This window comes from Urocampus carinirostris, chromosome 17 (assembly GCF_059441175.1).
Source record: "Urocampus carinirostris isolate Australia breed hairy pipefish chromosome 17, RoL_Ucar_1.0, whole genome shotgun sequence".
NCBI classification, from domain to species: domain Eukaryota; kingdom Metazoa; phylum Chordata; class Actinopteri; order Syngnathiformes; family Syngnathidae; genus Urocampus; species Urocampus carinirostris.
The window spans coordinates 2254470-2274417 of record NC_142365.1 but is presented as its reverse complement, the minus strand read 5'-3'; the positions used below and the strand labels follow the sequence as shown (position 1 = coordinate 2274417).

General features: G+C 44.5%; 1 protein-coding gene across 1 annotated transcript; it reads left to right on the top strand.

Moving 5' to 3' along the window:
* The first annotated feature begins 4315 nt into the window (after positions 1-4315).
* Positions 4316-16189, top strand: kcnj6 (potassium inwardly rectifying channel subfamily J member 6). The gene is made up of 3 exons (XM_088320462.1): positions 4316-4468; positions 11023-11943; positions 14581-16189. The coding sequence occupies exons 2-3, from the start codon at positions 11046-11048 to the stop codon at positions 14895-14897; spliced, it is 1215 nt and encodes a 404-aa protein (XP_088176588.1). The 5' UTR covers positions 4316-4468; positions 11023-11045; the 3' UTR covers positions 14898-16189.
* The last annotated feature ends 3759 nt before the right edge of the window (positions 16190-19948 follow it).

Genomic DNA, 19948 nt, shown 5'->3' with positions numbered 1-19948 from the left:
CATCCAATACAGGTGATTCCAATCACCAGTATCGTTAACGAGCACTTGCTAGCTTGCTAACGAGGTTATAATTTGTATCACCTGAGTTAAAGAAGAGCAAACTTCAAAATCTGGCAGGACATATGGCCCTCCAGGACCGGAGTGCCCAGTTCTGGTCTACACGATACTGCTAGAAACTCTACATCGAGTGAGCAGTGTGTGTCAATGATTCGGCTGTTATTGCAGCGCATAGTCCCCCACCCCTGTTTTTACCGGCGTCTCCGTCTCGGTCGTGCCGGTGTAGCGTGCGTCCTGCTAGTTGGACTGCGGCGTCGGGGAAGCCAAGACTTCGTAATGACAAAAATACTCCAATTTCGGACGAAGCTGTTGGTGGCAGCTCAAGTTCACTCATTTTGTGGACGATGGATCTGGCGTTGGTCAGGAACATGCTCGGAAGCGCCTTCTTAGCCTAGGCCCGACCGGCAGCCTTTTACTTTTGCTCCGTCGTTGTCGGCAGGCAGATCACCCAGGGAGATCCGGTGGTCTCTGTATATCCCTCGAGATGTTGTGGATGTTATTGTAGTTGCGAAAGGATATCCGCATTAGGGTCGTGGGGGGGCTGGAGCCCATCCCAGCCTTCTCCGGGCAGTGGGCAGGGGACACCCTGAACTGCTTGCCAGCCAATCGCAGGGCACACAGGGACAGACAACTCATTCACACCTAGGGACAATTTGGACCGGCCAATTCACCTGAAATGCATGTTTTTGGAACGTGGGAGGAAACCGGAGTGCCCGGAGGAAACCCACGCAAGCACGGGGAGAACATACAAACTCCGCACAGGAAGTCTGGAGCTGGATTTGAACCCATGACAGGTTCCCATGACATGAACTGTGCCGCACAAGCGCTAACCACTGCGCCACCGTGCTGCCCTGAGCAATAGTAAATAGTCAAAATACTGAACTTTAATCTTATGCTATACATTTATCATTGATCCTCACTTGAATCTAGAGGTCAAATATTACACAGTGTCCCTTGAAGTCATTTCATAAGATGACTGAATGTGTTTTTGGTGACTGACATTAGTTTTTGATCAAATGGAACAGAACTGAAGACCTATCTGACCTCAATAGACGAGATGGAGTCGGCCCACTATCCGGCATTAGTAGTTAGCCCGAGATCCAAATGTCTTTCTGGCCGCGCTCTGCATGAATTGCTAATGACGCCTGCTAATGAAGTGCTGCCTCCTTAAATGGAAAAAAATTCTTATGAGCAGTTTATTGTTTTTTTTTTTTTTAACTCTGGATTGGATAAGCGGTAAGGTCCCTCGTTGACATTGGCACCGAGGTAGTCGTACTTGATGTTGGCCATGCAATTAGGACCTGTTGAAGATAAGACCAATTTGTTGAATCGTCTCATACGCGTTCAAAGAAGATGCAGGAATCAGATGACGTAAGAGGGAGTTCTTTTTATTGATACACAATTTCAACAAGAGACTCAGCGGATCAAAGATATGCGTGTGTCTTTATAGTTTTCAACATAGCACGTGTACCCGGTTTGGCCCCGTCCTTTTTCACGCCTGAAGGCGTACATGCCCAGGGTTCCGTACTTATTTGGAATTGTTTTTAAGTTTATGCCAGTTTATGTCACCTTGCCCTTTGCCGTTATCTTTTGTCCTCCCTTAAGGAGGATTGTTTATAATAATTCGTCTGCCGAGACATTCCCGAGATGTAAACAACATTTCTCCCAACTGTAAGCAAGTCTTTCTACATTTCTTTCTAAATGTAAGCAAATCTATTCTACAAATGCAAGTTTATTTTCTACAACAGACCTTGCCCATTCTAATTTCTCAGACTGTACTCGTTTTGGAGAAGACGTCGTCGGGCCTCGCCCCAAAATATACGCAGAGACAAGATATGGCAGAAAGGGAACGCCTTTTATTCAAAACAGGCAACGATTATTGCCTTTGTTACTTGAAATCTCAACGCCGGTACACAAAAGTACACGATCCCGACAAAGAAATTTTACCATCCACGTTAAACCGCTTTTCTTTCAAATGTATAATATCGTAGGAGTCAACGCCAAGCTAACGTGACCGCCACCATCCTCGTACCCCATGAAGTTTGAGCACCTCGCCATTGTAGCTGAGAAGTTCCGTATTTTGGACCGCACTGCTCTGCACTCGTTATCTCCGCTTTGTTGTGCTCATGGAAATCATCAAAAATGCTCTTTTGGCTTCTAGGAAGCTGTACTCCTGCTTTGTATTTGAGTGTTTTATGACCAACACCGTTTTAAAGCTCTAAATCCTTTCATGTATTGCACTTTAGATGGTTGCGTTTCTATGAAAATCATTTTTTTGTATCAGCTTCTTATTTGTAAAAAATCCAAAACTCTGCACAAGCTATATGTTTGATGTTTTAACACGTTAAATAAATGTCACGCAGAAAAAATGAAACCGAATCAAATTGTGCTTCATGATTCATTGATAACTTCTTCTTCATCTATGAAAAATGCTCAAGTTTAGCGGGGTTTTTTCCTCTTTGGTGGTCCTGGGACATTTTATTTAAGGCTATTTTCGATGTCACTGTCATTATTTCGGAACACATTTTTTCGCCAATAGTGTCACGCCGACGCCCGTCAAAGTGTTGAGAATTAATTATCAAAATGTAGCGTTTACCAACGTAACAATTTATGCACACTCGTTTCTTGAGGGAAAAGATGAACAGGAAGCCGACATTTCCACACGGGGGCAGATTTATTTTCCCTAACAGAAGAACTAAGTGTATCCTTTAGCTTTCTCCTATTGGCCATCTTCTCCCCGCATAATAACGTAAAGACTCCTCCCATGGACGTGCCAAGGAAGCCCCCTGGGCTTCACCATCTCGTAGAAGAGTCCCGATGTCTGGGGTACTCAAAACAACAGGGCCTTTCTGCGTCACCAGCGTCTGGATGTGCTGATTATCTTATCAGCCGTACATCCCGTTCCCGCCGTTCCTGTAAACAACATTTTCCACCATGGTGCCCTGACATCGCATCACAGCCCAGTCAGTGAATATCTTTTGCATTAAATGTAATTTGTATTCAATCGTATAAAATCCTTTATAGTCCAATGTTTAATATCCTTCGGGAGGTACGGCTGATCTCTGAAGAGCGGGATGGCGCTTTACACCTAAAATAAAGAGGGACTAGATGATGAAGGTCCTGTATCTGTGTCCGGTCAGAAGGAAATTATTTGAATGCAACACAAACTTTTTCTTCATTTTCAGTTTTTTTTCTATTTTTTTTTTTATTCCTTTGAAAAAAATCTCATCGTGTTTATTTTTTTCTAGCTGTTACTTTTTTCTTTTTGTTCTCTATTTACTTTTTTTCCTTTGTTTCTTTCTTTTTTTTCTGGCTTTTTTTCTGAAATTTTCCTTCTTTTTTCTCTTCCTTTTTGTTTCTTCTTTCTCAGCTTTTCACTACTTTTTCATTTTGGTATTTTTTTCTTTATTGTTCTATTCCCCCCTTCCTTTAAGTCATTTTGTGCATAATTTTACATAATTTTTGGTCGTGTAGAGATGAAAGAAGCAAAAACAATCTGAAGAGCCGTTTGGGACCCGAAAGAGCCGGTTCTCTTTTAGTGAGCCGAGCCGAAGAAGCCGGTTCTCGAAAAACTCTACTGACTTTACTCAACTTTGTTCTATTATGTACGTTCATTATGTTTATTTTTTCCTAGCTGTTACTTTTTTCTTTAATTCTCTATTTACTTTTTTTCCTTTGTTTCTTTCTTTTCTTTTTTTTCTGGCTTTTTTTCTGAATTTTTCCTTCTTTTTTCTCTTCTTTTTGTTTTTTTTTTCTCAGCTTTTCACTACTTTTTTATTTTGGTATTTTTTTTCTTTTTTGTTCTATTCCCACTTCCTTTAAGTCATTTTGTGCACAATTTTACATCATATTTGGTCGTGTAGGGATTAAAGAAGCAAAAACAACCTGAAGAGCCGTGTGGGACCCGAAAGAGCCGGTTCCTTTTAGTGAGCCGAGCCGAAGAAGCCGGTTCTCGAAAAACTCTACTGACTTTACTCGACTTTGTTCTACTTCGACCTTGACTCCAAAATACCCCATTTAGAACACAGCGTCAGGGGAACCCGTGTATTTTGACCTTCATGCACTGTAACTTTGACTTAAGTCGCTTCTTAATTAGCAATTTTGAGCCCTGATTTTTGTGAGCTGGCTAGATTTTCTTTTGCGCTGAGAATCTCAAGCCTTTCCTTACCTTTGTCCCTTAAACGTTCAGAGTGTCTCACTCATCCAGGAGGAGGTTGCCGGAAGAAGAGGAGGAGGAGGAGGGACGTGGGCGGTGGGAGGAGGCTCTTGCCCGAGCAGTCCTCCCTTCTTCGCAGCCTGGCAGGAAGGATGGAGGCTGAAGAGAAAGGACGCTTCTGAGCCATCCTTTTGCTCACCCGGTCCAGGAATTCGAATGGGAAGGGAACCGGAGGGATCCGCTCGTTTCCTGCAGGTAAACCTCTTTTTCTTCTCCAGGGCGCCGTCGAATCGTCTCGCTACGAGGGTGCGGATGAGAGACGGGGGAGTGGCGGGGGGTTGCGTAACAAGACCGGGATGCTGAACATGTCGGCGACGTGCGCAACGCTTCCGTGGAGGATGAGGAGGAAAACGTTGCCGGCGATGCGAAGAAGCGAGCGAGCGGCCTCGGCCGACACAAAAACGGCGTGCGCTGCGACGGTTATCCATCAAATAACGCTCGCCCTCTTTTGAAATTAGCAGTCACCGAGGGGACGTCACCTCCACCTCACCTGAAGGAACAACAAATAATGACTCATAATGACCATTGACCTCTTAAAGCACAGGTGTCAAACGGACAGCCCGCGGGCCACATCCGGCCCGACATACAATTATATCCGGCCCGCGAAATCCCTTTTATATACATCTACTGTTATGGCCCGGGTCTATGAAACCCTGACAACTTTCAAATGATACTCGGATACTCAAAACCACAATGGCTGAGAAAATTCTGTTAACTGACATTGCTGGTAAACCCGTGTGTCTTATTTGTGGAGATTTTGTGGCCGTAATTATTTTATTTTATTATTATTTTTTAGACCCGCGAACGTGGAACCCTGAAGGAGCGAGGTCCCACTGTATATACAATAGATACACATACAATTACATTTTTTTTTTTGCAACTGTCAAGTTTGTGACTTTAATAACGAATACATTCAGAGTTACTTTACATCAGGGGTGTCAAACTCATTTGAACTCGGGGGCCACACGATAGAACAAACATTCTGTCAGGGGCCTGACTAGTAGATGAAAGAGAAAGAAAAAGAGAGATAAAGAAATAAGAAAAAGAGGGAGGGAAAAGGAGAGAGGGCGGGACAAAGAAAGTAAAAGAGAGAGAGGGAGAGAGCATGAGAAACAAAAGAGTTAAAAAGTCATGAGAGAGGGGGTAAAGAAAGGGAGAGGAAGAAAGAAATCCAAAGAGAAATAGAAAGACAGAAGGAGAGAAAAGAGAAAAGAAAGCGTGAAGGGTAGGACGAGAGAAAAAGAAAAGAGAGAAAAGGAAAAAAGGAAGTTAGAGCAAAAGAAGTTAAAAAGACATAGAGAGAAAGAGACAAAGAGGAACAAAGGAAGAGAAAAAGAGAGACAGAGAGAGTGAAACAGACAGAGACAGAGTGGGAGAAAAGGGGTGGAAAAGAGAGAGAGACAAAGAGAGAGAGAGAGATAAATAAATACAAGTCTTGGCAACATCAAGTTGACATATTTCAACCTGCAGCTTGTTTTTCTCTTGCGCTTCTCTGCGTGTTGTCTCGCGGCCTGGATTCAATCCCTTAGCGGGCCTGTTCTGGCCCGTGGCCCACCTCTTTGACACCTGTGCTTTACATGATGGAGTTGATCCATTTATTTGACTTGTTACATTTCTATCTTGGCCTTTGAGGACATGCATGAAGCTGAAATCGCCCTTGATGAAAATTCATTTGACACCCCTGATCTCTACTGAATTTAGAATTGACCATCCATTTATGTGAGTTGACAAGTGAGAACGATGCAATGTCGTGTGACACAAACGCAACACAAAGTTTTCACACCAGGAGCCCTTAAACCTTACGGTTTTGAAATATGCTCGCAGGGTTGGGTAGGGTTACTTTAACTGGATTACTTTCAATGACTTTTGGATTACCGGTACTCCAATACCAAATATGCTAATCAAAGACAAAAGAAACTCAATAGGAATCAAATGAGCACGGCGGAACAGTGGTTAGCGCGTGTGCGGCACAGTTTTAAGGACTTGGGAACCTCCTGTGTGGGTTCAAATCCAGCTACCGGACTTACTGTGCGGAGTTTGTATGTTCTCCCCGTGCTTGAGTGGGTTTCCTCCGGGCACTCCGGTTTCCTCCCACATTCCAAAGACATGCATTTCAGGTGGATTGGCCGGTCCAAATTGTCTCTAGGTGTGAATAAGCGAGCGAGTTGTCTGTCCCTGTGTGCCCTGCGATTGGCTGGCAACCGGTTCAGGGTGTCCCCTGCCCACTGCCCGATGATTGCTGGGATGGGCTCCAGCCCCCCGCGACCCTACTGAGGATAAGCCGTGCAGCTAATGAGATGAGCGATGAGATGAGATAAATAAAATGATGACTCACAACACGTGGTAAGTTTTCTCTTCTGGCTTTGATCTCTCCGGCAAAATTAACATAAAATGCGACAGAAACAAAATGAAAATCAATCCAAACAGCTTGCCAACATCTTTTTTGCCGTTCCATGTGTTCCGTTACTCCCCAAGCCGGCACAAAATTTTGTAATTTAATTCATATTTAGTTTCTTTTGTCTTTTATTAGCATATTTGGTATTGGAGTCATCCAAAAGTCATTAAAAGTAATCGAGTTAAAGTAACCCTACCCAACCCTGTATCCTCGGGACATCGGCGTGAAGCCACAATCCCATTTGTATTCGGAAAAGTAAATGCTGTCGGCCATGGCGGCATACACCTGCTTCAACAATCCTTTTTTTGTTTGCAGAAGCCCAATCCCCTAACAATGGTCACCTAGCAACCGTCGCCAGATGCTCCGTCAGGCTTTTGGATTCTTCTTTAAATAGAATAGAATAGAATATACCTTTATTGTCATTGTTACAAAATGGGTTAACATATTGTGACAAAGAAATTGGGCATGACACTCCAGGTTCACACATTCACAGTGAGGTAAAAAAGGCAAGAAGATAAAGGAACAGAGAAGATAAGGTTATAAAACAAGGAGGATAAGGTTATAGTTGACACTACACAATGACTGACATTTTGGCGCTCGACTGTAAATATATTCACCTTTTGCGCACGCGTGATCTAAACACGTGACGACGACACGATGGAAATGGTGGACCGGTCCGGTAAACGCTAGACAAACGCCTTCTTCCTCCCGACATATTTACACGACCAAGCAAATGGTCCTGACTTCAGTCAAGGCGATCCGTACCACTACAGTGGAACCTCGGTTCTCCACCATAATCCATTCCAGAACCCTGTTCGAAAACCGATTTGTTCGATCACCGAAATCATTTTTCCCATTAAAAATAATGTAAATCGTTTTAATCCGTTCCAACACCCTGAATGTTTACCTTGAATGTTTAACGTAAACATGAAGCTAACCCGGGCTAATCGTACGTCCGCGTTATTGTAATCTTCCGTACGAAAGATAACGCTAACGTGAACGTGTAAAAATAAAAAAATCAGGTCGTTTACAAGTCATTTAGCACCCGGGTTTCCAAAACAGGTGGTGAGCGGTTCATTGGAAAGGGGGCTCCGTTCCAACACCCTGAAAGTTGGGCTCCATTCCAACACCCTGAATGTTTACCTTGAATGTTTAACGTAAACATAAAGCTAACCCAGGCTAATCGTACGTTCGCGTTATCGTAATCTTCCGTACAAAAGATGACACTAACATGAACGTGTATAAATTAAAAAAAGGATAAAGAAAAAAATTATGAATAGGATTTCTTACTTTTGTGGTGGTCAGCAGAAGCCATGCTGTATTCCCTAGTAAAATCAGACACTCGCACACCTCCTTCATATGTTGCAATTATTTCTTTCTTAAATGCAATAGTTGTACGCACTACTTTTCTTTTTTCACCTGTAGCAACTTTGCCGCTTGCACTGACTTTCTTGGGAGGCATAATAAGGGGCTAATACACCCGTACGCCGCGTAGCATCGCACCCTAGCGTACGCACTCACGCATTACCGGCGTTCCAACTCCGATTTTTTGACTGAACAGCGAAGCAAGAATTACTCTAAATTTTTGGTCGGACTCCGATTTGTTCGAACTGAGAGGCGTTCGAAAACCAAGGTTCCTCTGTATATCGTAAATGGAGTATCCCCATACACCCGTGCTGATCTGAAAGCTTATCAAAGTCTGGATGCTTACTAGTTCTTTGTAGCTGTGCATCGTTTTGCCACCAATGCAACCCTGGCGTCACATGTCCCCCCTCTTTCAATCGTTACTAAGACTTTCTATCTAAATGTTTTGGGAATGGAATGGAACTGCAGTGTTGTGGTTTGCGTCCCTGCGTCCTAGATGCATCATTTTTGCTGGGGACACAGTGTTAAATAAACGTGCATCCCCGGGACGCAACTTTTTTGACACAAAATTGTCATTATTACCCGATTACTTTTTTTTAAAACAAAGATTTACCGTACTCCAAACTTTTCGTCAGGCAGATCTGCCATTGTTGTTTTGGTCTCGCGGTTCGAGTTTTCGTCTGCTCGCAGATCTCGGCAAACGAGATCTCGTTGCTTCGAAATGACGTCATTGTTGTGGTGCTTGTCTTCGAGGGAAGGTGAAAATCAACACAAAATTGGTAATTTCTTCAGTGTCAGTAATAAGTCGAAACATAATGCAGAAAGTGATCATTCCGGGACGAAAAAACGGCAGAGAAATTCTCGGAGGCAAGGAAAACACGTGTGTTGAAGCCAATATTCGACGAAAGAAAATAAACAAAAGAATACTCCTAGCAAGAAAAGGACTTTTCTGCCAAAATGGACTCAATTATATTCCTGGTGACGCTATGATGAGGATGATAATGGATTGGACCTTGAGAAGGTATTACAACTGTGACGGGACAGCAAACCATGAAGAATATATGAACTGAAAAATCTGAAGTGATAAATGCTTTGTATTACCAATTGAATATAGATTTTTTTTACCGATCCGGCCCGCCTGAGAAATGAACGTCCAGATCTGGTCCCAAACTGACCTCGACATCTCTGCTCTATAGGTTCCTCAAATGTATTAAACAGCCACGCCATGCTACGAGTTAGCATCCATATTGTTAAAGGAACGTGGATTCTAATGGTTACAGCTAAAGTCTGAATGGTTTTTTTTCATTTTGTGTGATGGAAAAAACCGAAGCGCTCATGTTTTTAGTGGTGGTATAACATTCGAGGATTTGCAATTACAAACAATCGCAGTGGTGTATTCCAAATCCTGTGGCCTGTTCCAGAACATTCCTGCTATATTGTGAACACTTGATAGACGGAGCCCTGCGTTGTCATGGATACGGGTGCTGCTCAAGCTCAAAATATTCCCCCGTGAATGGAGAGCACGACAGCTTCATCGCGGCCGTTTGTTCCGCTGCTAAATAGACCGATGGGGTCTAAAGGCACAGGACGGCGGGGAGGACAACAAGTTGCCAAAATTGAGTTTCCACACAACAAATTCAGAAGTGGTGGCACATATTTCAAAAGGCAATTATAAAAAATGAAAAATAAAAAGTACAAGTGAGGACCTGTTTAGATGTTTGTGGAAAGTACAACAAAACTGTATAATATTTCCTTCTTTCATTTCCGTACTTTCTACAAGAAAATGAAGTCCACACTTGCCAACCATGTTATATGTAGGGGTTCATAAGATGAATTAAACTTGGAGGTCAATATATGATTATATATCCATGTCAGGATTGATCCCAGATCCAACGCTTCGCTCCCCTGTCCCGGTTACCGGTATCCTGCCTGATTCCGTTTCCTGTATCGATCCCCAATCCAAGCTCCGTTCTCCTGTCCTGTCTAACTGTATCCTGCCTGATTCTGTTTCCTGTATCCATCCCCGATCCACGCTTCGTTCCCCTGCCCCGTCTACCTGTATCCTGCCTGATTCTGTTTCCTGTTTCGATCCCTGATCCAAGCTCCGTTCTCCTGTCCCGGTTACCGGTATCCTGCCTGATTCAGTTTCCTGTATCAATCCCCAATCCAAGCTCCGTTCTCCTGTCCCGTCTACCTGTATCCTGCCTGATTCTGTTTCCCGTATCGATCCCCGGTCCAAGCTCCGTTCTCTTGTCCCTGCTACCGGTATCCTGCCTGATTCCGTTTCCTGTATCAATCCCCAATTCAAGCTCCGTTCTCCTGTCCTGGCTACCGGTATCCTGCCTGATTCTGTTTCCTGTATCGATCCCCGATCCAAGCTCCGTTCTCCTGTCCCGTCTACCTGTATCCTGCCTGATTCTGTTTCCTGTATCCATCCCTGATCCACGCTTCGTTCTCCTGTCCCTGCTACCCGTATCCTGCCTGATTCTGTTTCCCGTATCGATCCCCGATCCAAGCCTAGTTCTCCTGTCCCGGCTACCCGTATCCTGCCTGATTTCATTTCCTGTATCCATCCCCGATCCATGGCTTCCCGCTCGTCCCGGCTACCCGACTTGTTCCGATCACCGACCACGCTCCGTCTCCTGTCCCGGCTGCCTGAATTGCTTCCGATCTCCGACCACGCTCCGTTCTCCTGTCCCAGCTGCCCGATTTGTCCGGTACACAATCACGCTCGGCTCATCGCACCAACTGTCCGTGTCGCCATCTGTCATCGGCTGCGGGTGCTTCCACCTGTCAAGCGAGTACCAGATCGCTGTCTTTTCCCCTGTCCCTGACTTCCCCGATCCCTTAATAAAGCATGAAATGTTCCGCATTCGGGTCCGGCGCTTGTTCCGGTCGTGACAGACATCTGAGGTACTGAGTGTTCACCACATCCACCAAATGCAAATATGATTGCCGCTGATGCCGTCTGTGTATTTTTCTTCCGCAGATTTAAATCCACTCAAACCCCACATGGAGCAGGATGTGGAGAGCCCAGCCATCAGCAAATTGTCCAAGTTCCACAAGCCATTTGGCAAAGATCTCCCCAAACAACTGGCGGCTATGGACCGGGCCCGAAAGGTCCAGCGCTACGTCCAGAAAGACGGCAAATGCAACGTCCACCACGGCAACGTGCGCGAGACCTATCGCTACCTGACTGACATCTTCACCACCCTTGTGGATCTCAAGTGGCACTTCAACCTCTTCATCTTTGTTTTGGTGTACACGGTCACGTGGCTCTTCTTCGGTTTCATGTGGTGGCTCATTGCGTACCTGCGGGGGGATTTGGACCACATATCGGACAACCTTTGGACCCCGTGCGTCAACAATCTCAACGGCTTCGTGTCGGCTTTCCTGTTCTCCATAGAAACGGAGACCACCATCGGTTACGGATACCGAGTCATTACGGACAAGTGCCCGGAGGGGATCCTGCTCCTCTTGATCCAGTCCGTGCTGGGATCTATCGTCAACGCCTTCATGGTGGGCTGCATGTTCGTCAAGATCTCGCAACCCAAGAAGCGGGCCGAAACGCTGGTGTTTTCCACCAACGCCGTCATCTCCATGAGAGACGGACGCCTGTGCCTGATGTTCCGTGTAGGGGACCTGCGCAACTCGCACATCGTGGAGGCCTCTATCCGGGCTAAGCTGATAAAGTCCAAACAGACCAAGGAGGGTGAGTTCATCCCACTCAACCAGACGGACATAAACGTGGGTTACAACACGGGTGACGACAGGCTCTTCCTGGTCTCGCCGCTCATCATCTGCCACGAGATCAACCAGAACAGTCCCTTCTGGGAGATCTCGCCAGCACATCTGGCCAAGGAGGAGCTGGAGATAGTCGTCATTTTGGAGGGCATGGTCGAGGCCACGGGTGAGTTGGCTCCAGCAAATTTCTGAAGAGGTTTTTGCATTTAAATTACATATTGGACTGACACGGGCGTATGTGCAAACCGAACTAGGCACCTATGGAATGATTGTAGTTTGATACACAATAAGATTTGAAGGTTGACTAAAAGTAAAGACGCTGATAGTTCCAGACAGGGATAGCTGCAAAGCCAGATGGACGGATACAGTTGGAGGAACTCAGAGGAACTAGGTTATAAGTTTTAAATGGATATATGTATGTATGATAGATGGATGGATGGGTTGGTTGATGGGTGGATGAATGAGCCGGTTGGTGGTGGCAAGTATGGATGGATGGATGCCAACTAGTTTGTCTAAAGCAATGGAATCGGTGGGTGGATGGATGGATGGATGGACGGATGAATGGACGGATGAATGGATAGATGGATGAATAAATGAGTTGGATGGTGGGATGAGCAGGTTACTGGATGGATGGATGGATGGATGAGCAGGTTGATGGATGTATGAGCCGATGGATGGATGGATAAATAAATGAGTTGGATGGTGGGATGATCAGGGGCCTGGATGGATGGATGGATGAGCAGGTTGATGGATGGATGGATTGATGGACGGAGGATGGGGGGAGGAGTGACGGATAGATGAGCACGTTGATAGATGGGTGGATGAGATGTTTGATGGATGGATTGGTTGATGGATGAGCTGGTTGGTGGGTAGATGGATGATCAGGTGAATGGATGGATGGGTGGATGGATTGGTGGATGAGTTGGATGGATGGATGGATGGATGGATAAATGAGTTGGATGGTGGGATGAGCAGGTTACTGGATGGATGGATGAGCAGGTTGATGGATGTATGAGTTGGTTGATGGATGGATGGATGGATAGATGGATGGACGGAGGATGGGAAGAAAGGAGGGATGGATGGATGAGCACGTTGATAGATGGGTGGATGAGATGTTTGATGGATGGATTGGTTGATGGATGAGCTGGTTGGTGGGTGGATGGATGATCAGGTGAATGGATGGATCGATGAAAGGATGGATGGGTGGATGGATTGGTGGATGAGTTGGATGGATGGGTGGATGGATGGATGGATGGATAAATGAGTTGGATGGTGGGATGAGCAGGTTACTGGATGGATTGATGAGCAGGTTGATGGATGTATGAGCTGGTTGATGGATGGATGGATAGATGGATGGACGGAGGATGGGAGGAAAGGAGGGATGAATGGATGAGCACGTTGATAGATGGGTGGATGAGATGTTTGATGGATGGATTGGTTGATGGATGAGCTGGCTGGTGGGTGGATGGATGATCAGGTGAATGGATGGATCGATGAAAGGGTGGATGAATTGGTGGATGAGTTGGATGGATGGATGGATGGATGAGCAGATTGATGGATGGATGGATGGATGAGCAGTTTGATAGACTGATGAATAAGCAGGTTTAAGGATGATGGATGGATGAGCAGGTTGATGGATGTATGAGCAGGTTGATGGATGGATGGATGGATGCACAGAAGATGGGAGGGAAGAGGGATCGATGTACGGGCACATTGATAGATGGGTGGATGAGTAGGTTGATGGATGGATGAGCAGGTTAATAAATGGATAGATGGATGAGATGTTTGATTGATGGATTGGTTGATGGATGAGCTGGTTGGTAGGTGGATGGATGATCAGATGAATGGATGGATCGATGAAAGGATGCATGGATTGGTGAATGAGTTGGATGGATGGATGAATGGACGAGCAGATTGATGGATGGATGGATGAGCAGTTTGATGGACGGATGGATGAGCAGGTTGATGGACGGATGGATGAGCAGGTTGATGGACGGATAGCTGAGCAGGTTGATGGATGGATAGATGAGCTGGTTGATGGATGGCTGGATGAGGAGGTTGTTGGATGGATGAATGAGCAGGTTCATGGATGATGGATGGATGAGCTGTTTGATCAATGGATGGATTGGTTGACGGTTGAGCTGGTTAGTGGATGGATGACGGATGGATAGATGAGCTAATTGATGGATGGATAGATGAATTGGTGAATTGGTTGATGGGTGGATGGTTGAATGGATGGATAGATGCAAAAGAACAGGTGATTGAATATAAAGAAACAGATGGGTGGATGGGTGAACAAGTGAAAGAGCCACAGTATATAGAATAGAATATAATATTTATTGTCGTTGTTACAACATGGATTGAATATATTGTGACAACGAAATTGGACGTGGCACTCCAAGTCCACATTTTACAGTGAGGATAAAGAAAACAAAGAGATAAAGGAACAAAGAAGATGTTTGTACTGTCCATGATTGCATAGGCTTTGTTTTCCTCCGAAAGGGGGTGTATGAGGGGGTGAGGGACAGACAGAGATGGCCGGATCCAACTAGATGTTTGATCTTACTGTACACACGGTCCAGTGTTTTTTTGAATGGAGTAATATGAGAAACTTGACAGGACCAGACTCATATCTCATGTTAGACTGACAATAAACATTGGGAGGCTGAAGCAGGAGACCATTTAGAGACGAGAGACAAATAAGCTAACATCAGACAAAAGACAGTCCGAAGTATGCCGATCGATGCGGAAAGACAGACGTAGCATAATATCCGTCCATCAACGTTCCTCGCCTCGTTTCCAGGCATGACCTGCCAGGCCCGCAGCTCCTACGTGAGCAGCGAGATCAAGTGGGGCTACCGCTTCACGCCGGTGCTGACGCTGGAGGACGGCTTCTACGAAGTGGACTACAACAGCTTCCACGACATCTACGAAACCAACACGCCCGCCTGCAGCGCCCGACAGCTGGCCGACATGAGCGGCCGGGCGCGCCTGCCTCTCACCTGGTCCACGGCCAGCAAGCTGAGCCAGCAGGGCCCGGGGACCGAACCCGAGCGCCGGGACCCGCAGACCGAGCTCAACGGAGACGTCGCCAACGGCGAGAGCGAGTCCAAAGTCTAGCTTCTGTCACGGCCCGTGGTCTGGTATTCGGACATCGGGAAGAAATCGAATGTCCCTGACTGCCAGATCCCTCTTATTTTTTCTATTACGATATTCCTTAAAGAGACGTTTGCAGATCGAGTATTTTTGTATATAATTTGTTTTGGACTCCCGCCGGGTTTCTCGAGTTAGGCGTGTAAATATTTGAAAGATGTTTGATACTACTGCACTGGTTAAGCTTAAGCCTGTAAATAATCTATGCCTTACCTAAGCCTGGTCGACACTAGCACTAGCATTCCTTTCCAAACATTCACTTACTCTGTGTTCCTTGCTGAAAAGGTGAGTGGCACCTGGACAGGTTCGTCAAGTCAAGTCAAATTTATTTATGACGCCCTTAATCACAAAAATGTCTCAAAGGACTGCACGAGATTACAATGACACAATTATCTGATCTTAACCCAACATGCGGGCAAGGACCAACTCAAAACCTCAGTGTGAGGATAAAGAAAAAAACCTTGAGAAAGGACCTCACCAGTGGTAATCCCTCTTCCAGGATGACCAGGGTGAATCACAATTAGCATTACTATACACAAACATAGTAAACACTAGGTAACATGTTGAATTTGTCCGGAAAGTGCATGACAGCAGCGACGCCCCCAGCCTGTAAACTAGTCCAGAAAGTCTATGACCGCCATGATGCAGTTTCCCATCTCTGCCAGCTGGTCCATGCAGGCGTTCACATGCTTCAGGTCAAACGCTGGTCCGCTGACTCATCTCAAATCGTCCTTCTCCCTCGAATCACCACCAGGCAGGCGGTCGGAAAAAGACACGACAATACAGAATATGAGCTGGGCATCAATCATAAGCTTTGGAATAGAAGTGTGTCTTAAGCCTCGATTTAAAAACTTCCATTGACGTTGCAGATCTTATCTCCGGAGGCAGGGCATTCCATAGAACCGGGGCCCGGATGGAGAACGCTCTCAAACCTGCAGACTTCTTGGCTCTCGGAGTCACAAGTAGACCGGCATTTTCCGAGCGCAGGAACATGGGGGGATCAGAGAGATAAGAGGGTGCAAGTCCATGCAAACATTTGTATGTTAATAAGAGAACCTTAAAGTCACATCTTAAGTGGACTAGGAGCCAGTGCAAGTTGGCCAATACAGGAGTAACATGCTCAAACCTTTTGGTTTTAGTCAAAAGTCTAGCTGCCGCATTCTAAACCAGCTGCAAACTTTTGATGCGAGACATCGGGAGACCAGAAAGCAATACATTACAGTAATCAAGCCGAGAAGTAATAAACGCATGAATTAAAACCTCTGCATCTGATTGATCGTCTTTCATAACATGGTTCGAGACAAGGTGGTGATCATGTCACTCACAGGTTGGACAAAGTAAGCTTTTGAGAGCAAAGAAAGTAGACAAATACGTTAGTAGTCAAGTCAAGTCAAATTGATTTATGACGCCCTTAATCACAAAAATGTCTCAAAGGACTGCACAGGATTACAATGACACAATGACCTGATCTCAAACCAACATGCGGGCAAGGAACAACTCAAAACCTCAGCGTGAAGAGAAAAGCATTCAAAGAGTTCAACGTTTTTCAACACAACAAGATGAAAGACGATACTCTTTAGTTTCAGAGATCCAATTCGGTTTAAGTAGGAAAATTCAATTCTACACCTTACATTTTCATACTAGATAAGATAAAAAAACAACAATATAATAACAGCCAAAAATCTTGACTCTTATTTTAGTCCACCATACCTGTCGCGCTCCATGCCCTTACAAACTCTCGTATTTTCCCCTACAAAATAATCTTACACCATTTTTTTTTTAAACGTGTTTATTTATGTCGTTTATGTTATATCGTACATGTGTCTCGTTATATCATATATATTGTTCATGAACATTTTGTTGTGAGTTGCTCGACATGAATGAGGTTTATTATAAAAAAGTTCCAAAATGAAGTCGCTTGGACGTTCACTGTAGAAGGAAAAAATACATACAAATAGAATTAAGTATGATAATACATTTTCTTATTTAAATTATGAAGTCATTTTCTGCATTGAGTTATTGTTGGTAATACAGTAATCCCTCGGTTATCGCGGTTAATGGGCACCAAAACCATTATTTTTTTCTTTTTTCTTTTTTTTTCAATTATTTTATTTTATTATTATTTTTTTTTAGATCCGGTTAATGGGGACCAAAACCACCCACAAAAGTGAAAATCTGCGAAGCAGCGACGCCCCTTCAAAAATGCTTAAAAAATTTAAAAAAAAATGTTTTAATTTAAAAAAAAAAAAAAAACTATTTTAAGACTTAAACATTGGGACCCGTTGCCTCCCTGCTTGGTGTTCAGCATTAGGGGTTGTAATTGGGGGGTTTGGTCACCTAATGACTCCCAACACCTCAGGTGAGTTGAGTGAGGGGGCTGGGAATCCCCTCCTCTGTATCAATCTGCTAAAAAGAGTCAGAAATGACTCTAGCCACCTCCGACTAGGGGGATATAGCTGCGGTGTATTGTTATTATTATTATTTTTTAGACCCGCGAAGCTCTGAACCCGCGAACGTGGAACTGCGAAGTACCTAGGTCCCACTGTATACTGATTAAAGGGATAACCTCAAACCTGTCTTTTTTCATTTTCTCCTTTTATACTTCCTTTTTTTCTTAACTTCTTCATACGACATCATCATTCGTAATATAATGCATCGAAGCAAGTGAGCCGTTGGAGAGCCGGCTCTTTAATGAGTTGAGCTGAAAAAGCCGGTTCTCTAAAAAGAAACGGACTTCCTTTCACTACATAACTACCACATGAAATCCGAGGCGGCAGACACATGCGCACAGTAGCATCAACCCGCTGGTTTTGTTTGCAACAGAAAAAAAACGATACAGAGATAGAGGCTACCGCGGCGAACTCGTTTGACTCGATTGATTTGCTGTTTCGGATGGTACCCATCATTGACAAATTTGCGTTTTTCCGTACAGATTTTCTCGTACGTCGTACGCGTCTTAAAATGCATCATAAACCTACTTTGTACGGCAAAAACGTACAGCTTGACAGGAATGGTCCACGGCTGAGTTTTGTGTGTTCATAAACTGCTCCAACCATCACATTTCTGGTTTCAAACAAGCATCTGTTTTTTCCCCTTAATGTTCAATTGGATTGCGCAATAACATCGACTGCTTTTTAAAGTCAAAATGTCGGCACGTATGCAATTTATTTCCCCAAAAAACTTTGGAGACGAGCGAGCTGTGTGCTCTGTGATGTCTGCAAACATGATTGCTAGTGTCGACTCGGCTTTAATGTCCTCTAGAAAAGCTTTTGTCATTTTGCCCTCCCGTCAATGGACACTCACAGGCAATAGCCTTAGGTACAGCTCCACAATTTACAAAAGATCCCGTACAAAAATGGATTTATTTTTAAAAATATCTCATTAAAATTCATAAACTTTCAAATGTTATTGAAAACATTGTAAATTCATGAACTATATTCATTTAGCCCGCTGAGGTAGCCAGGACAGGAGAGCAAAAACGTGGTCGGAAGTGAGTCGTAAGCCAGAACGGGAGAGCAGACGTGATCGGGATCAAAACGGGTTGTAGCAGGAGACAAACGGGAGCAAAACGGGAAAATCGGGGGTCAGGGTCGAAAAAGACTTGCCTTGCACACACATAGATTCGCAGACAGACTGACGAAAGGGGATTGACAGGACAGGGTTTAAATAGTGGGGAAGGCAATCTGTCAACAAGCTGCAGCCGGCGCCAAACGGGCGGGGCCAATTGGGCGCCATGGCAACCATGACAGATTTTCTTATTTTACTGGATATTTTGTCAATTCTTGAAGTTGAAAAAACACACAAGAAAAGCAATACCTAAGACATGCTCAAATGATCTGCCAACAGATTTTTTGGGGCCGCATATAAATAATTTTGCAATCAAAACTGGCAGATTGTAGACAAAACAGTATCGCTCTCTATTCATTCATTTCATGTACCGTAAAAAGTATACTGTATATTCTGTCAGGACCAGAACGGATATAGGACCCACTTGCGTGCATTTCTTGTCAGTTTAGTTTTATTGGGAAGAAGGGAAAGGATAGTACACACGATCCGTAGATCGCTGGTTGCGGGGAGCATGTTGTTCAGACGCGGAAGTGGTATTTCCGTGGCGAGCGAAGGCAGTGTCGAGAGCGAGAAAAAACAGATCTGTCGCCGGGACGAGGGAGCAAAAATCGTAGTCAAGTTCAGAAAACAGGTCGGAGCCGGGAGACAGACGGGACAGAGAGAGAGTCAGGGTCGAAAGGCTTGCCTAGCATGAGCTGAGGTTCGCAGACGGACTGACAACTGGTGACAGAAAGACAGGGATTTAAATAGTGACAGGGAGCCAATCAGCGTCCGGGGCAGTTGGCGCCAAAGGAGCGGACTCAGGTGCCTCACATCAGTAATCTTGACATATTCACCATTTAGGTATAAGGGTTGGGTAGGGTTACTTTAACTGGATTACTTTCAATTACTTTTGGATGACTCCAATACCAAATATGCTAACAAAAGACAAAAGAAACTAAATAGGAATAAAACTACGACCAGGGTTGTGTAGGGTTACTTTAACTTGATTACTTTCAATTACTTTTGGTTTACTTCAATACCAAATATGCTAATAAAAGACAAAAGAAAGTAAATAGGAATAAAATGAGTCAATTTTGTGCAGGCTTGGGGAGTAACAGAACACACGGAACGGCAAAAATGATGTCGGCAAGCTGTTTGGATTTATTTTCATTTTGTTTCTGTCGCATTTGATTTTAGTTTTGCCGGAGATCAAAGAGATCAAGGCCAAGAGAGAAAGCTTACCGCGTGTTGTGAGTCATATTTTATTCATATTGAGTTTCTTTTGTATTTTATTAGCATATTTGGTATTGGAGTAATCCAAAAGTAATTGAAAGTAATCCAGTTAAAGTAACCCTACCCAACTCTGGTTGGTATTGTGTCATGGCACAAAATCATCTAGAGCAGGGGTCAGCAACCTTTTCGGTGCGGAGTACCACTTTCAAATGTCCTTATAAATCAGTGTGCCACAC

Coding starts and splice junctions, on each gene's coding strand:
- kcnj6 (XM_088320462.1), top strand. CDS start 11,046: ATGGAGCAGGATGTGGAGAGCCCAGCCATCAGCAAATTGTCCAAGTTC. Junction 11,944..14,580: donor GGGCATGGTCGAGGCCACGG/GTGAGTTGGCTC, acceptor CCTCGTTTCCAG/GCATGACCTGCCAGGCCCGC.